General features: G+C 35.5%; 1 protein-coding gene across 3 annotated transcripts in view; it reads right to left on the bottom strand.

The window, feature by feature from the left end:
* epb41l3b (erythrocyte membrane protein band 4.1-like 3b) overlaps positions 1-16,307 on the bottom strand; it is a 31,584-nt gene that overhangs the window by 6,200 nt on the left and 9,077 nt on the right. The window contains exons 8-14 of one of the 3 annotated variants that reach the window (XM_016540441.1): positions 14,877-14,930; positions 13,821-13,856; positions 9,040-9,111; positions 3,462-3,536; positions 3,146-3,244; positions 1,828-1,908; positions 367-486 (exon numbers count right to left, since the gene is read on the bottom strand). In XM_016540441.1, coding sequence (XP_016395927.1) covers positions 376-486; positions 1,828-1,908; positions 3,146-3,244; positions 3,462-3,536; positions 9,040-9,111; positions 13,821-13,856; positions 14,877-14,930 — 528 coding nt within the window. In that variant the 3' untranslated portion in view covers positions 367-375. Of the gene's footprint in view, positions 1-366; positions 487-1,827; positions 1,909-3,145; positions 3,245-3,461; positions 3,537-9,039; positions 9,112-13,820; positions 13,857-14,735; positions 14,772-14,876; positions 14,931-16,307 lie in introns of all 3 variants that reach the window. The other 2 variants (XM_016540517.1, XM_016540589.1) reach the window with 2 other exon arrangements.

The following is a 16,307-nucleotide window of genomic DNA, read 5'->3' as shown; positions in this document are numbered from 1 at the left end:
GATTTTTCTTGAAATAAAATGTAATGGTTTTTTTTTAAGTGAAAAATATGACCCAGACGTGTGACTGGTTCTGTGCGACGCAACAGGGAAAATTCAGTTTTCTGTGAACAAAAGCAGAGCAGAGAAACACAGCATCACAACTCAAACGCTCAAGAACATTCCCATCATGCTTCACACGTCACTGATGCGGTTATGAAGCTGCGAGCGCCACACAAGACACAGCATGAGGTCAGAGGTCAGCACTGAAAGGCATTCTGGGAACAGGCAGTGGTTTGAGGAGGCTGATGCTGAAGCATGATGAAACACGTGAAGCGTTAGACACCAGAGCGGCAGCGGCGGTTGCATGCAGAGCTCGAACCCTCTTACCTGCGAGATTCACGCCTCACCGTCAGCAGCTGGGATCTCTGTCTCTTTATGAACCACTACTTTAGTGACCGACATCTCTGGGTGCTGCTCTTTGGCCTCTTTAATGGCCTGAGCCAGAGCCTGACCCACAATGCACCAGCAGAGGGAGACAGAGACCACAGATCGATCGATCAATCAATCAATCAATCAATCAATCAATCAATCAATCAATCATCATGTTCTGCTTGAAGGTTATACGGTTAAAGACCCAAGATTGTCATGCAATCATAAAGTGCATTAAATACATAAAGATCTGCTGAATGATTATAAGATTTGATTAGTTTATAGAATTGGTCATCATCATATAACAGGCAATTTAAAGGAATAATACAAGCAAAAATTAACAAGTTTTTATAAATAACAGAAAATGTGTCTATTTAAAAAGATGAAAGGAAGTAATGCTTGACAAACCTTAACAGAGTTAATGCAGTTTTTAAAAAAAAAATGTTTATGCTTGATAATTGAATGATTATAAGATTTGATTAGTTTATAGAATTGGTCATCATCATATAACAGGCAATTTAAAGGAATAATACAAGCAAAAATTAACAAGTTTTTATAAATAACAGAAAATGTGTCTATTTAAAAAGATGAAAGGAAGTAATGCTTGACAAACCTTAACAGAGTTAATGCAGTTTAAAAAAAAAAAATGTTTATGCTTGATAATACTTTTGAGGAAATATTTTAAAGTTTGTCTTGATGAACCTTAATGCAATTAATGCATTTTTTTTTTTAGAAATATTGAAAAAAATTATACCTGACAATGACCTTAATACATTTTTTTAATAAATAATTTTAAAATATATCTTTAAAACAATTAATGCATATAAATATTTTTAGTAATATTAAAAAAAGTACTATTTTTAAATGTTTGTGGCCGATGAATCTTAATACATGCAGTCTTTTTAGAAGTATTTTAAAATGTTTATAATTAAATAATAAATGAATCAATAACTGAAATTATGTATTTTAATTTTAAGCTTGTAAAACTAGTTAGTATGTTTTTTAGTGTGTTATGTCCCTGATTGTGGTCGATGTCTGCGTCTGCCGTGATGACGATCCTCTTTTCGATGCGAGTCTCTGAAATGCCGTCCTTCACCGTCTGACAAAACACACAATCAAACACAATCATAAACATATCTGTGGACAAAATATTCCGCCAAAGTAAGAGCTTGAATTTAAAATGTTAAAAGCTTGAGGGTTTGAAAATTTGAAAGTGAAGAACTTAAAACACAATTACTAGTATTATAACCTGTACTGTAATTTAAATGTTTGTGGCCGATGAATCTCAATACATGCAGTCTTTTTAGAAGTATTTTAAAATGTGTTTATAATTAAATAATAAATTAATCAATAGCTGAAATGATGTATTTTAATTTTAAGCTTGTAAAGCTAGTTAGTATGTTTTTTAGTGTTATGTACCTGATCGTGGTCGATGTCTGCGTCTGCCGTGATGACGATCCTCTTTTCGATGCGAGTCTCTGAAATGCCGTCCTTCACCGTCTGACAGAACACACAATCAAACACAATCATAAACATATCTGTGGACAAAATATTCCACCAAAGTAAGAGCTTGAATTTAAAATGTTAAAAGCTCGAGGGTTTGAAAATTTTAAAGTGAAGAACTTAAAACACAATTACTAGTATTATAACCTGTAGTGTAACATAACAGATTGATTGCAATATTATCATATGAATGTTTTTCAATTTCACAGTACGATTGTAATTTACAACAGTAATGTATTTCTGTCTTCATTATCCATAATTAAAGTTAAAACTAATAATACATATATCGCTCGGTGCATCAGCATAAAAAGTTAACGATGCGATGCATCGGTTTAAAAAGTGTGCATCGGCTACAAGTTGTCATTTATATCGCGATGCATCGTTTCTAACATATTTGCATTGGTAAAAACCGATTTATTTATATATAATTACTAGTGGATGCGCTATACTTTTATTGTTTAGAAAGTGACCAATAAGACGTTGTGTTTTCCTCAGTGCATAACTGACATGTCACAGGTATATTCTTCTTATGTAAATGTTAGAAAGTCATGCAAACATATCCATTTCGCTGTCAGGAGTGAGTGAGCGCTGCAGCGCGCATGCGTGCTAAACAGATGGAGCGCAATAGAATAGTAGCGCAATAATTCATTATTGAAACATTAACTTAAAGGTGCAATAGATGATTGTCTGTTCGCGCAGACAGGATACGTCATCAGCGCGTTCACGCACGCTGTGCAGACAGATCTTCCTTCCTGGTATTGTAATGCTTTTACTAAGTGTACTATAAAGTTTTCTCACCGGTGAATGACTCGTGATGTAACCCAGCGGTTCCCAGTCCTCGCGCACCCCGCTCTGCATTTTGCATGTCTCGCTTGGTTAACACATCTGATTCAGATAACCAGCTCGTTAGAAGTGCAGAGCGGGGGGATAGGGAACGGCTGATGTAGCCTATTGTAGTAATGTTGTCTCTGGTATTCTGGTCTGTGAGCGTAAATGCGTTCAGGGGCGTGGCTTTGGATGGCGATTGCAGGGAGGGCGGGACGTTCGCTTTCAGTGCTATCAGGCTAAAGTCAGCATTTTCCAAGATCTTCTACTGCACCTTTAAAATTTCACTTGGAAATACTTTATGTCTAAGGGGTTTGAGACAGGGAAACCCTGAGGTAGAGAAATAAATTATGGGGAGAAAAGCAACAGGCCTGGAGAAGGCAGATGACTGGAGCGGTGAGTGTCTGACCTTGGTGATGTGTGTGGTGGTGCTGCTGCTGTTGTTCTCTGATGTGATGGTCTGAGCGCTCATGAAGACGCCTGCATCCGAGTCGCCATCGGCATCAACCTGCGCACACACACACACACACACACACACACATACATACAGACACAGATACGCACACAGACAAGCACACAGACACACAAACACAGACAGACACACACAGACAGAGACACACACACACACACACAGACACAGACACGCACACAGACACACAAACACACACGTTACACACACGGCGGCACACTAGAAACTGTATCAGACAGTGTTGAGAGCGCGTTACCTCTGAAGACTCGTACGTGATGGTCTTGGTCTCGGTGTGAACCACAGGAACATCTTGAACCGCTTCCTCCGACTGCTGATTCACAAACACAGAAAATCACTCGAAAACACTCCAGAACTGCTTGAATAGCTTTTTTATGATGGCATATTGATATTTCAGTTCCTTATAAACACAACTACTCATTTTAAGTGATAAGGGACCCACAGCAAACACTAAACTCTTTATATTTCAACAAGAAACTGCAGTCGCAACCTGACTTCTGTAATCTGACACATTTTAGAATATTCAAGACAAAACCAACAGATTTTTTGAATGCAACATCATGCATTCATACATTGCTACGTGTAATCGTTTTTTTTAAATTGAGTATTGTTTTTTGCTTTAATTTTTAAATACTTTTTTCCCCATTATAGTGTCTTATGAAATGTTTTTAAAATTATTTTTATTCAATTTTAATGGTTTAATTAAATTTCAATAAAAAGGATATCAAATCAATTGAATTCATGACATTCATTAATGACCTTATTAATTAAAACATTTCCAATAATAATTGTTACAATTTCCGTTCATTATAAAGCTAAATACTCATTCTACATCATGAGGGGCACCCAAAGCAAACACTAACACTGTTTATATTTCAACAAGAAACTGCAGCTGTAACCCATTTGTTAATAATAACTGCAGTTGCAACCCAAATTAATATTCAGTAATACTATCAACTTATCTGCACTGACACTATCGAATTTGAACACAACTAGAACTGAACTGATCTGAAAAACAACTCCATTGTCTTCTGTACAGCTGAAAGGATTTGCTTCATTATTGATACATTTTTGATGATATCTTCCTGTTTATTAATGTAAAGCTGCTTTGAAATGATCTGTATTGTATAAAGCGCTATAGAAATAAATGTGACTTGACGATCAGTTTCTCATTCAACCATTTGTCGAAGTCAAAATCAGGCAAAACATCCTCAACAAATGGAAATGTCCAGCTGCTCATGAATAAATTCATCCAGACATGCAGATGTGATGAATAGAGTGTGTTAAACAACATCTGTGATAATGCAGCGTTCAGATGAAGACGTGTAATTAATCAGTGACTCATCAAACACTTCCAATCAAGAAGCAAGAAGAAAAAGAGAGTTTCCATCATTAGTCAGTGCTGATGTCACACGGTGACCCCACTGCACACTGGGATTGGTTACCTCCATATGAGGAGCTGTAGAAGCACTGTGTGCATGCACTTCCTGTGCTACTTCCTTCTCCTTGTTTGGTCCAAGATCCAGCTCATGTTTGAAAGTTTGAAACCTTGGCTGCTCGTTCCAATGGGAACATGAAGAACCTGCTTTATCTTTAATGTTGATCATCTTCTCTTGAGGTCGGTCTTCCATCTGGTTCTGCTCTGGTTCTGGAAGGTTGGATGTTGATTGATTCATGCGCAGGTTCCTTGAAGAACAAGAGCTGAGAACGTTCAAACGAGTCTGCAAACACTTCTTCAACATGTTCTTGATCAAAACTCTCAATGTTGTTATGGAGCGACACCAACATTAGGTTCTCCTGCCGTTGGGTTTCTGAGGTGATTTCTTTTATCGCAGGATCCTTGATTTTATCTTCAAACTCAATATTTTTGTGTTTCTGATCCAACAGTTGGAGCATGTGTTCGTCTCCTTGTTTGGTCCAAGATCCAGCTCATGTTTGAAAGTTTGAAACCTTGGCTGCTCGTTCCAATGGGAACATGAAGAACCTGCTTTATCTTTAATGTTGATCATCTTCTCTTGAGGTCGGTCTTCCATCTGGTTCTGCTCTGGTTCTGGAAGGTTGGATGTTGATTGATTCATGCGCAGGTTCCTTGAAGAACAAGAGCTGAGAACGTTCAAACGAGTCTGCAAACACTTCTTCAACATGTTCTTGATCAAAACTCTCAATGTTGTTATGGAGCGACACCAACATTAGGTTCTCCTGCCGTTGGGTTTCTGAGGTGGTTTCTTTTATCGCAGGATCCTTGATTTTATCTTCAAACTCAATATTTTTGTGTTTCTGATCCAACAGTTTGAGCATGTGTTCGTCTTCTTCATGGCACATCACTTCTTGGTTTCCTGCAGGAATTTCTGGGTTTCGGAGTTGGTTTCTTCTCCTTCAAATGGAGTTTCCATTGCTGTTTCCGTGATTTCATCATCTTCAACCTCAATATTTTGGTGTTTTCGATCCAAGATTTGGAGCATGTCTTCATCTTCTTCATGGCACATCACTTCTTGGGTTCCAGCAGGAATCTCTTGGGTTTCTGAGGTGGTTTCTTCCATCACATGATCCTTGTTTTTCTCTTTAAACTCAATATTTTGGTGTTTCTGATCCATCATTTGGAGTATGTCTTGATCTTCTTGGTTTCTAGCATGAATCTCTTGGGTTTCTGAGTTGGTTTCTTCTCCTTTAGATGGAGTTTCCATTGCAGTTTCCTTGAACTCCTCTTCAACCTCAATACTTTGGCATTTCTGATCCCAGATTAGGAGAATGTCTTTATCTTCTCGGTTTCATTGGGTTTCTAAGTTGTTTTTTTCTCCTCCAAATGGAGTTTCCATTGCCGTTTCCGTGATTTCATCATCTTCAACCTCAATATTTTGGTGTTTTCGATCCAAGATTTGGAACATGTCTTCGTCTTCTTCATGGCACATCACTTCTTGGGTTCCAGCAGGAATCTCTTGGGTTTCTGAGGTTGTTTCTTCCATTGCAGTTTCCGTGATTTCATCTTCAACCTCAATACTTTGGTGTTTCTGATCTCAGATATGGAGAATGTCTTCATCTTCTTGGTCTCCAGCAGGAATCTCTTGGGCTTGTGAGCTGTTTTTTTCTCTTTCAGATGGAGTTTGCTTTGCAGATTCCTTGATTTCATTTTCAATCTCAACACTTTGGCGTTTCTGATCTCATATTTGGAGCAGGTCTTCATTCGCAGCATCTTGCACACCTTCACAGCTTCTGCTGTCCAATGCTCCATGTGGAGCATCTCCCCCATCGCGATGGCCTCATTCAGGGCCTTCATATACTTCTCTTTTTTACCAGTAGAGGGCTCTTCTGGTCTCTCCACCTCTGTCTTGCAGCACACCTGTACCAGCGGAGCAATTGAACTCTGGGACAGAAACAATTCAGCATCACAGAGTTCATCAGAGAGCAAAACCACCTGCCTGTGTCAACACAACATCAGAATATTAGCTTCGTTACCATCAGAATGGCGTTAAACTTGGTGACTTTTGTCGCACTGGCTACACGAACACAAAAAAATCACGAAGGCAAAGAGGTCCTAAAAACAATAAAGTCACACTCAAACATGACTGCCAATAGGAAATGAATGGGAAATACGAAAAATACACCATCTTTTTTATACTATTTACAAATCAGCCTCAAAGCTTTATTTACTTTATTTTTATGCATTTTTTTTTTCAAACAAGGATGTCCCTAAAAGGAGGTTTTGGGATAGTTTTTCAGATTTAAACAACTTCTGGGTACAAATTTATCTCCAAAATGTGTTTATATATATATATATATACAAACTAGTGTGACTATCACAGAGCAAATTGTTTGCAAATTTGCACTTCAAAATAACACAGTTAGTAGTAGTCTTTGATAATGTCTAAATATATAACCAAATCAAATAGAGAACCTATAAAATGTCTGAAAAATTGTTCTATTTAGCTGCAAACTTGAACATTATTAGTAAGTTCTTAAAATGCAAAATATTACAGACAAAAATATCGGCCTAAAATATAGTAGATTTCAGTGCTATTTTAGTATTTATATTCTATACTATTATAGTTTTTATGAATACTTTGAATTTAATTTAATTTTTTCTGTTTTCATTTAAATTTTAGTTAAAGTTTTAGTAATTAATTTTGTTGTGTTTTTGTCATTTTTATTAGTTCTATTAATGTCTATAACGTTTCAATTAAGTTTTCGTTTCTAGTTTCGAACTAACTTGAACTACACTAAAATGGGAAATGATACCTTGGCAACTAGCTGAACTAAAATAATAAAAACACAGCAATAAAAATGTTTAAGGTTTCAGTTTTGGTTAACAACAATAGACCCGATTCATTTCATTTAAAAAAAAAAAAAAAAAGGAAAAGGAAATAAGAGCTGCTGTCTTAATAATCCAGTTTTTGGTTTGATTCCAGAAGCGTCTCTACTGTATGATCTGATCTCAATCTCTGTCCAGCGGCCGTGAGATATACGACCCTTGTGTGTTTTTCTTTCATAATTCAGTGTCTCACAGCTGCTATTTCAAGCTTGAGAAAACAACATAAATTTGTAGATTTAACGAAGGTCTTACAAGAAATTAATATGATCTATGACGAGAGAACATCAAATACATCAACAAATCAAACGCCCGCTCGCTCTGGAAAAGAGTCAAAGCCTCTAATGGATCATTTATAAAAACATCACAAACACTGACAATCATTAACAGCAGCAGATGTTCTTTAAGAAAGAGATAAAGGATTTACAGCCATGGAGTCGATCCAAGAGCAGAAAATACTCAGATTCACCTGTGAAACACACACACAGTGTTTCAGCAGATCCAAAGCTCTCACAGCAACAACAGAAACGTGTTATGTTAGATTTCATCTTATTAATCTCCGAGACGTTTCCCAGACAGATTAAAGCGATCCTGAAGAGCATCTCACAGTCAGACGGCAATCTCCTCTGAAAAACCCTTTCAGATAACGCGGCTCAATGAAGACGCGGAAGGTTTCATAAAGCTCGCGGTGGGAAACTGAAGGAGAGGGTCGAGGGTTTTCCAGATTATGGCAGAAGTTGGATTCCTGCAGAAGTTCCCACGATTCTCTGGCACCGCTGTAAATAAGCTCCGAGCTTCGCAACACCATGTCTGACTAAATCAGTTTCATTTTTCCAGACAGAAAAATTAATTCAGAATTCAGGACATTTAGGGTGAATCTCATGAACACGTTCAGGTTATATTACATTTACATAAACATTATTTTTTTCCTCCATAGAGAAAACTAAGCATATGTAGGGCCCTATGAAATCCATTTTATTTTTTCCCAAATTACGTTTTATTTTTTTTCAAAATCAGTTTTTTTCCATTTTAATAGTTAAACAATTTTTTTATTAATCAAAAAACATGTCTAATTAATTGATATGAAATATGATATTTGAAATATACCAAATACTGTTTTCTCCATTATTTTTCTGGATTCCATTTTCATGATTTTATTCAACTGTAATAATCAAAAGCATCTCTCATTAATCGATTTTTATATTTAAAAAAACAAATAAATGTATTATTATTTTTTTCCAGAAATACGGTGTTGTGTGGTTTTTCTGCTAAATAAATCCTGGAACACATTCCTTAACAAATCATGTTTTAATTTTATTATTAGTAGTAGTAATACTACCATTACATTTAGTAATTTATTTGTCTCAGTTTCTTCAAGTTAACCAAACTTTTATTTTGACGGGTTGCTGTGAAGACCTTGAAGATTCTAATTTTATATGATATGACTACAGTTTTTCTCAAACGGAACGGTAAAACGCTCGTGTGTATGATGTAGTAAACAGTAATATCTAACCTCCACACCATCAGCCAAATGATCCGGCTTTACTGGAACATCTTCAGGTTCGGCTTTAACCTCCTCTGACATCTACAGACACAGAGACACAAGAGAAGGGTTAGTTAAAGAAGTTAATTGTGTCAGTGGCTGGTGGCGTGAAATGTCTCATAAATCACAAAACGAGTGATCATGCAGAATAATCATCAGTGCCATGATGGTAAACACACAGGATGACTGTAAACAAACAAAACCGAACTAAAACTACAATTCACAAAAAAAAAAAAAAAACGGCTTAGGAAGCTAACAAACGCTTCATATCCAACAGTCAGGAGATTGTTTTATTGGGTTAAACAGCATAACACTCCATTATGAAAAACAAGCCTAACACAACCCGGTTGACCAGTAGAGTTAGTCTTCAAAAAAGTTAATCAAGTGAAGGGAGTTTAAAACTAAACACAATCTGATGATATTTACTCACCCTCATGTCATTTTAAAACCATCTTTTCCAGCTCGTTTCAATTTGACAGACCCCAAAAAGGACAAAAATCAGCATCACAGTATCATAACACGAGCAGCTGGAACCGTTATGATACAGTGCTTTTGTACCGAAAAGAGCCGAATGAAGATCCTTCAACAATTTCCATTTGTGTTGCACAGATAAAACATCATCATGAAGGCGAGTAAATGATGACAGAATTTATTTCTTGGTTAACTATCCCTTTAAGCCTCTGGTGTTGTTTGCGTAGCGGTCAAAAAGGAGAGATTTATTTATTATATTTTTAATGAAATGAATGTACTATATTTTATTTTTTTTTATTTAATATTTTGTATTTTTAGGGGATTTTATGGTACTAAATGATATTTATGGAATAGTTATGATCAATTTATTACCTGATAACCAATTTTTGAGAATAGACCTAAAATTGAATTTCCAAATTTCACAGTTGTAAATATTGAAAGCTAAAAACACTATTTTAAAATTTAATATGAAATATATATATTTAAAACATTTCTTCAACTACAAGAAAATCGAAGCCGTAAATCTAAGCTAGTTGTGTTCCAAATTTTAAGTTGATATCACAAAAAAACTTAGAACCAAATGTTTCTACCTGATGAAATTTGCTTCAGTTCATTTTAATTTTGGACATTTTTGACTGCAAACAATCCAAGCGTGACTATTTATTTCAAATCGATTTAACCTTTTTAAACCCTGTCCATGTTTTTTTTTTGTGTGTGTGTGCGTGTTCACATAGCACGTGCCAAAAGCTCTACCAAGTTTCATACCATTCTGATTAAGATGATCTGATTTAAACCAAAACCTAATTTTTTTTCGGTCAAAAATGACCAAACACCAGAGGGTTAAAGTGCAGCTTTATCTATTTCTGTTGTTAAATGAACATCTGTGTCACTCAAATCTCATGTACAGGCCGGTCTAAAGCACACGTCTTACTTCCTGTGAGTGTACAGGTTTAATCAGAGATGGGTCATTCAGTCGAGGAGACGAGGACAGTCTCCTGTCCCACTCGTTCACTCCAGATGCTTCACAACGCATCTCCAGAAACGACTTCTTCAGCTCACTGACGCTCAGCTGATGCTGCATTAGTTCTGTGGGCGTGTCTGTCTCCTGACCCACCAATCACAGCACAGGGAGCGATCACATGGGGCGGGGCATAAGAAGATTCCAAACGAATGTCATTGGCTTTTCATTGCTGCGTTAATGTTTTATGCTAAATACAAACACAATCTGGAAATATCAACTGGTTTAATTCATGCAAGGACTTCAAACACTCAGAATAAGAACAAAAATAAGAAAAATAACTATGTTAAATGTAACTCTGGAACAAGCGTTTTCTGTGAAGCTGCTTAAAACTTAAATTTCTGTGAAACTTGAATTGATTAAACCGAATCAAGTACTGTTAGACTCACAGCAGTTCTAAATATTAACCGGTTCATATGCTGATCATACGTGACCCTGGAGCACAAAAGCAGTGTTAAGTCGCTGGGGTATATTTGTAGCAATAGCCAACAATACATTGTATGGGTCAAAATTATAGACTTTTCTTTTATGCCAAAAATCATTAGGATATTAATTAAAGATCATGTTCCATGAAGATATTTTGTAAATGTCCTACTGTAAATATATCAAAACTTAATTTTTGATTAGTAATATGCATTGCTAAGAACATAATTTAGACAACTTTAAAGATGATTTTCTCAATATTTAGATTTTTTTGCTCCCTCAGATTCCAGATTTTCAAATATTGTCCTATCCTAACAAACCATACACCAATGGAAAGCTTATTTATTGGATGGAAAGCTTATAATTATTTATTCAAATTGACCCGTATGACTAGTTTTGTGGTCCGGGGTCACATATGAGTAATTAACCCCAAACACACGTCACCTCATGCTTCACAAACCTCCAACATGAGATTACTGTGCTTGACAAACACATTCTCTCCTTTAATCCGTTTTATGAAGCTATACTAGAGAAAGAGAAAAATAGGGAAAAAATTAAAACTAGGTCTGTCAATTTATTCAGTTTTGAACAAATCGAGTGAGTCAATGATTCAGTGACTCATTCATAAAGACAGTCACTTGCTTCGTTTCTGAATGAATCAGCCGTTTGAATGAATCGGTTGAGTGAATGATTCAGTGACTCACTCATTAAGGCAGTGACTTGCTTCGTTTCTGAATGAATCAGCTGTTTGAATGAATTGGTCGAGTGAATGACAGTCTCCTGTCCCACTCGTTCACTCCAGATGCTTCACAACGCATCTCCAGAAACGACTTCTTCAGCTCACTGACGCTCAGCTGATGCTGCATTAGTTCTGTGGGCGTGTCTGTCTCCTGACCCACCAATCACAGCACAGGGAGCGATCACATGGGGCGGGGCATAAGAAGATTCCAAACGAATGTCATTGGCTTTTCATTGCTGCGTTAATGTTTTATGCTAAATACAAACACAATCTGGAAATATCAACTGGTTTAATTCATGCAAGGGCTTCAAACACTCAGAATAAGAACAAAAATAAGAAAAATAACTATGTTAAATGTAACTCTGGAACAAGCGTTTTCTGTGAAGCTGCTTAAAACTTGAATTTCTGTGAAACTTGAATTGATTAAAAACCGAATCAAGTGCTGTTAGACTCACAGCAGTTCTAAATATTAACCGGTTCATATGCTGATCATACGTGACCCTGGAGCACAAAAGCAGTGTTAAGTCGCTGGGGTATATTTGTAGCAATAGCCAACAATACATTGTATGGGTCAAAATTATACATTTTTCTTTTATGCCAAAAATCATTAGGATATTAATTAAAGATCATGTTCCATGAAGATATTTTGTAAATGTCCTACTGTAAATATATCAAAACTTAATTTTTGATTAGTAATATGCATTGCTAAGAACATAATTTGGACAACTTTAAAGATGATTTTCTCAATATTTAGATTTTTTTGCTCCCTCAGATTCCAGATTTTCAAATATTGTCCTATCCTAACAAACCATACACCAATGGAAAGCTTATTTATTGGATGGAAAGCTTATAATTATTTATTCAAATTGACCCGTATGACTAGTTTTGTGGTCCGGGGTCACATATGAGTAATTAACCCCAAACACACGTCACCTCATGCTTCACAAACCTCCAACATGAGATTACTGTGCTTGACAAACACATTCTCTCCTTTAATCCGTTTTATGAAGCTATACTAGAGAAAGAGAAAAATAAAAAAAAAATTAAAACTAGGTCTGTCAATTTATTCAGTTTTGAACAAATCGAGTGAGTCAATGATTCAGTGACTCATTCATAAAGACAGTCACTTGCTTCGTTTCTGAATGAATCAGCCGTTGAGTGAATGATTCAGTGACTCACTCATTAAGGCAGTGACTTGCTGCCCCCTCACCTCATATTTAGAGTATCATTTCATTTTTCCCCCCCAATATTCATAAAAAAACATTTATAAGCATTATCATTATTTATGCAACGCTGAATCAAACTATTTTCTTCTAAAGCTACTTTTTTTGTCTATTCAATGCTTTTATCATTTACCAGAATGATCTTTTGGAGGGTAATTTCTCAGCCAAAATTCAAGTGTGATTAATTTGCGAATAATTAATCAGCACATCATGTAATTAATTAGATAAAAATGAATCATTGGATTAAAAAAATTAATCCGTTGACAGCCCTCCAACATGAGATTACTGTGCTTGATAAAGACATTTTCTTCTTTAATCGATTTTATGAAACTATGAAAAATAAGGGAAAAAATTAAAACTAGGACTGTAAATTTTGGACAAATCGAGCGAGTCAGTAACTCATTCATAAAGACGGTCACTTGCTTCGTTTCTGAATGATTTAGCCGTTTGAATGAATTGGTCGAGTGAATGATTCAATGACTCAATGTCTATTCAATGCTTTTCTCATTTAACAGAATGATTTTAGATAATCTTTTGAAAGGTAATTTCTCAGCCAAAAATAATGCGTGATACATTTTTGCAATTAATTAATCAGCACATCATGTAATTAATTAGATTACCCTTTCAGCAACCAAATCCACACCAGAGTGGTTTCTGCTACTGGTTACAACGTTTTACAAGTAAAAACTGAAAACAAACGCAAAAACATGGTGATGATGGATGATTCTTGGCTTCAAACCAGCCTAAGGAGGTTTGCTGGTCTTTGCTGGTTTAGTTGGTTTCTCAGCCTGACCAGCTCAAAATAAAACCCATATAAGACCATCAAACCACCTTAAAGTGGTTTCTGCCTTCTCGAAACACCATAGATTCTCGATACCTGTGTCCTCAAGTCAAAGCTGTCCTCAAAGTCAGACTATAATGTATATAAGTACATATATAAGTACAATATATATATTTAACTTATAATACATATAATTGTTATAATACATTATAATATATATTTGTGATTATAACTAACTATATGGTTAATAAAGAAAAAGTTACTTGAATCATGTTGTAGTTATGTTTTTAATTTGACTAGTTAAATGTAAATAAAAAAAATTGAAACTGAAATCGTGAATTAGTAAAACATTCATTACATTACTATAAGGTTACAATTAACAACAGAGCCCAAACATAAATTAAATTACTATTTATTTTTAACTATAATAATCAACAGTCAAATTTTAAAAAATGTATGCAAACATTTTAATTGTTTTTAAATTAACTTCTAAATGATACAATTTATATTTGTTGTTGACAATTTACAAAATATTTATTTAAACATATACATTAAATAATGAAGACATCACTAACAGTTGTTTGAATGAATTGGTCGAGTGAATGATTCAATGACTCAATGTCTATTCAATGCTTTTCTCATTTAACAGAATGATTTTAGATAATCTTTTGAAAGGTAATTTCTCAGCCAAAAAAAATGTGTGATACATTTTTGCAATTAATTAATCAGCACATCATGTAATTAATTAGATTACCCTTTCAGCAACCAAATCCACACCAGAGTGGTTTCTGCTACTGGTTACAACGTTTTACAAGTAAAAACTGAAAACAAACGCAAAAACATGGTGATGATGGATGATTCTTGGCTTCAAACCAGCCTAAGGAGGTTTGCTGGTCTTTGCTGGTTTAGTTGGTTTCTCAGCCTGACCAGCTCAAAATAAAATCCATATAAGACCATCAAACCACCTTAAAGTGGTTTCTGCCTTCTCAAAACACCATAGATTCTCGATACCTGTGTCCTCAAGTCAAAGCTGTCCTCAAAGTCAGACTATAATGAGTAATAAGTTGAAAGAGAGGACGTGAGACTGTTATACACTCATTAAAAGCACAAAAACACAAGCTATTGAGAATAAAAGTGCACTAAACTACACACCTCAGTCGCCGATGTGTCGTCATCACAATTGAAGTCGGTTTGATCGCTGTCAGTCTGTTTGAGCAAAGAACGTCCCGACAGAACGCAGCAATAAAGGAAAAAATTCCCCGATCAGACTTTGCATGATTCAGATATAGATGGTTCTTCATGAAGATCATATGAGGATGTGACTCAACATGAAGGAAGGTCTGCTTTTCATAATGCAACACAGATGATGAGAACATGAACCTGATGTGATGCATGAGAAGAGCATGTAGAAGTTTGATCGCATAATCCTGATGGCGGTTCTTCATACATTCTGCAACACGCATCAGACAAGTGAGGATGACATTTACAGAAAGTTTTTCAGACTATAACAGGCATTTTCCACAGATGGAGGTTTGACCGGATGCTTTATGCATGACGAAAAGCATGCATCAGACAAGGGCAAATGAACCAAGTGTCATCCAGACACAGGTGAACATCCTAACAACTTGTAAAAATTAATTGCACAAACAACAACAGGCACTTTCCACAGATAGGTGGCGCTATAGTGCCCCATGAAAGTTTAAAGTGTAGTGACAACTATTACATAGACATACAGTATGATTAACATAGCATGGAAATTAGCCGGTCTTAGTCATGTTGAAATGTCGATTCAATGTATCATTTTTCTTTATTTATCAATTTAGGAAAAAATTATGAATTGCTTAACTTATTCTAAGTCGCGTTGAATAATAGCATCTGCTAAATGCATAAATGTAAATCGGCAAACCTGTTATCTTGACTGTTGTAGCTTATTTAAATTCAATCTATTCATTATTCAAATTATATTAAATGTTAATATATAAATGACAAAAATGCAAACTTCAATAACTTAAAATAAATAACTAAAATATAATTAAGTATATAGTCTAATATTTTGCAAAAAAATAATTTGCATAAAGTGCTCTTTACTAGACTTAATTTCTCTAGCAAATAACGAGCTGTGGACACTGATGACTTGCCGGAGGTAAATGTAATGCTACGTGACATTTTGTTTACAAGCTGTTTTAATGACGTCTTTGTACGGTTGAAACACTACTTGAGCGATTACGTGAGGGGTGAGATGTTCATTCATGTTTATTTTGCATTAAAACGGCATTTATTAAAACGTAGCAAGGAGATCTGTAAAATAGTCCATGTGACATCAGGGGTTCAACCGTAATATTATGAAGCTACGAGAATACTTTTTGTGCGCAAAGAAAACAATAATAACAAATTATTCAGCAATTCTTCTCCCTGAGTTACCGTCTTCCAACATTTTGGAGAGAACCCCAGAACGTAATCAACATAATCAGTGCTGTTTATGTTCAGGATAAAGCACGCGCATGCTGGCGGAAGACGGTAACTCTTGTTATTATTGTTTTCTTTGCGCACAAAAAGTATTCTCGTAGCTTCGTAATATTACGG

The sequence above is a fragment of the Sinocyclocheilus rhinocerous genome, unplaced genomic scaffold (assembly GCF_001515625.1).
Source record: "Sinocyclocheilus rhinocerous isolate Xijiao unplaced genomic scaffold, SAMN03320098_v1.1 scaffold1904, whole genome shotgun sequence".
NCBI lineage: Eukaryota > Metazoa > Chordata > Actinopteri > Cypriniformes > Cyprinidae > Sinocyclocheilus > Sinocyclocheilus rhinocerous.
The sequence above is the reverse complement of the archived record's forward strand: the minus strand, read 5'-3'. Positions and strand labels throughout refer to the sequence as shown.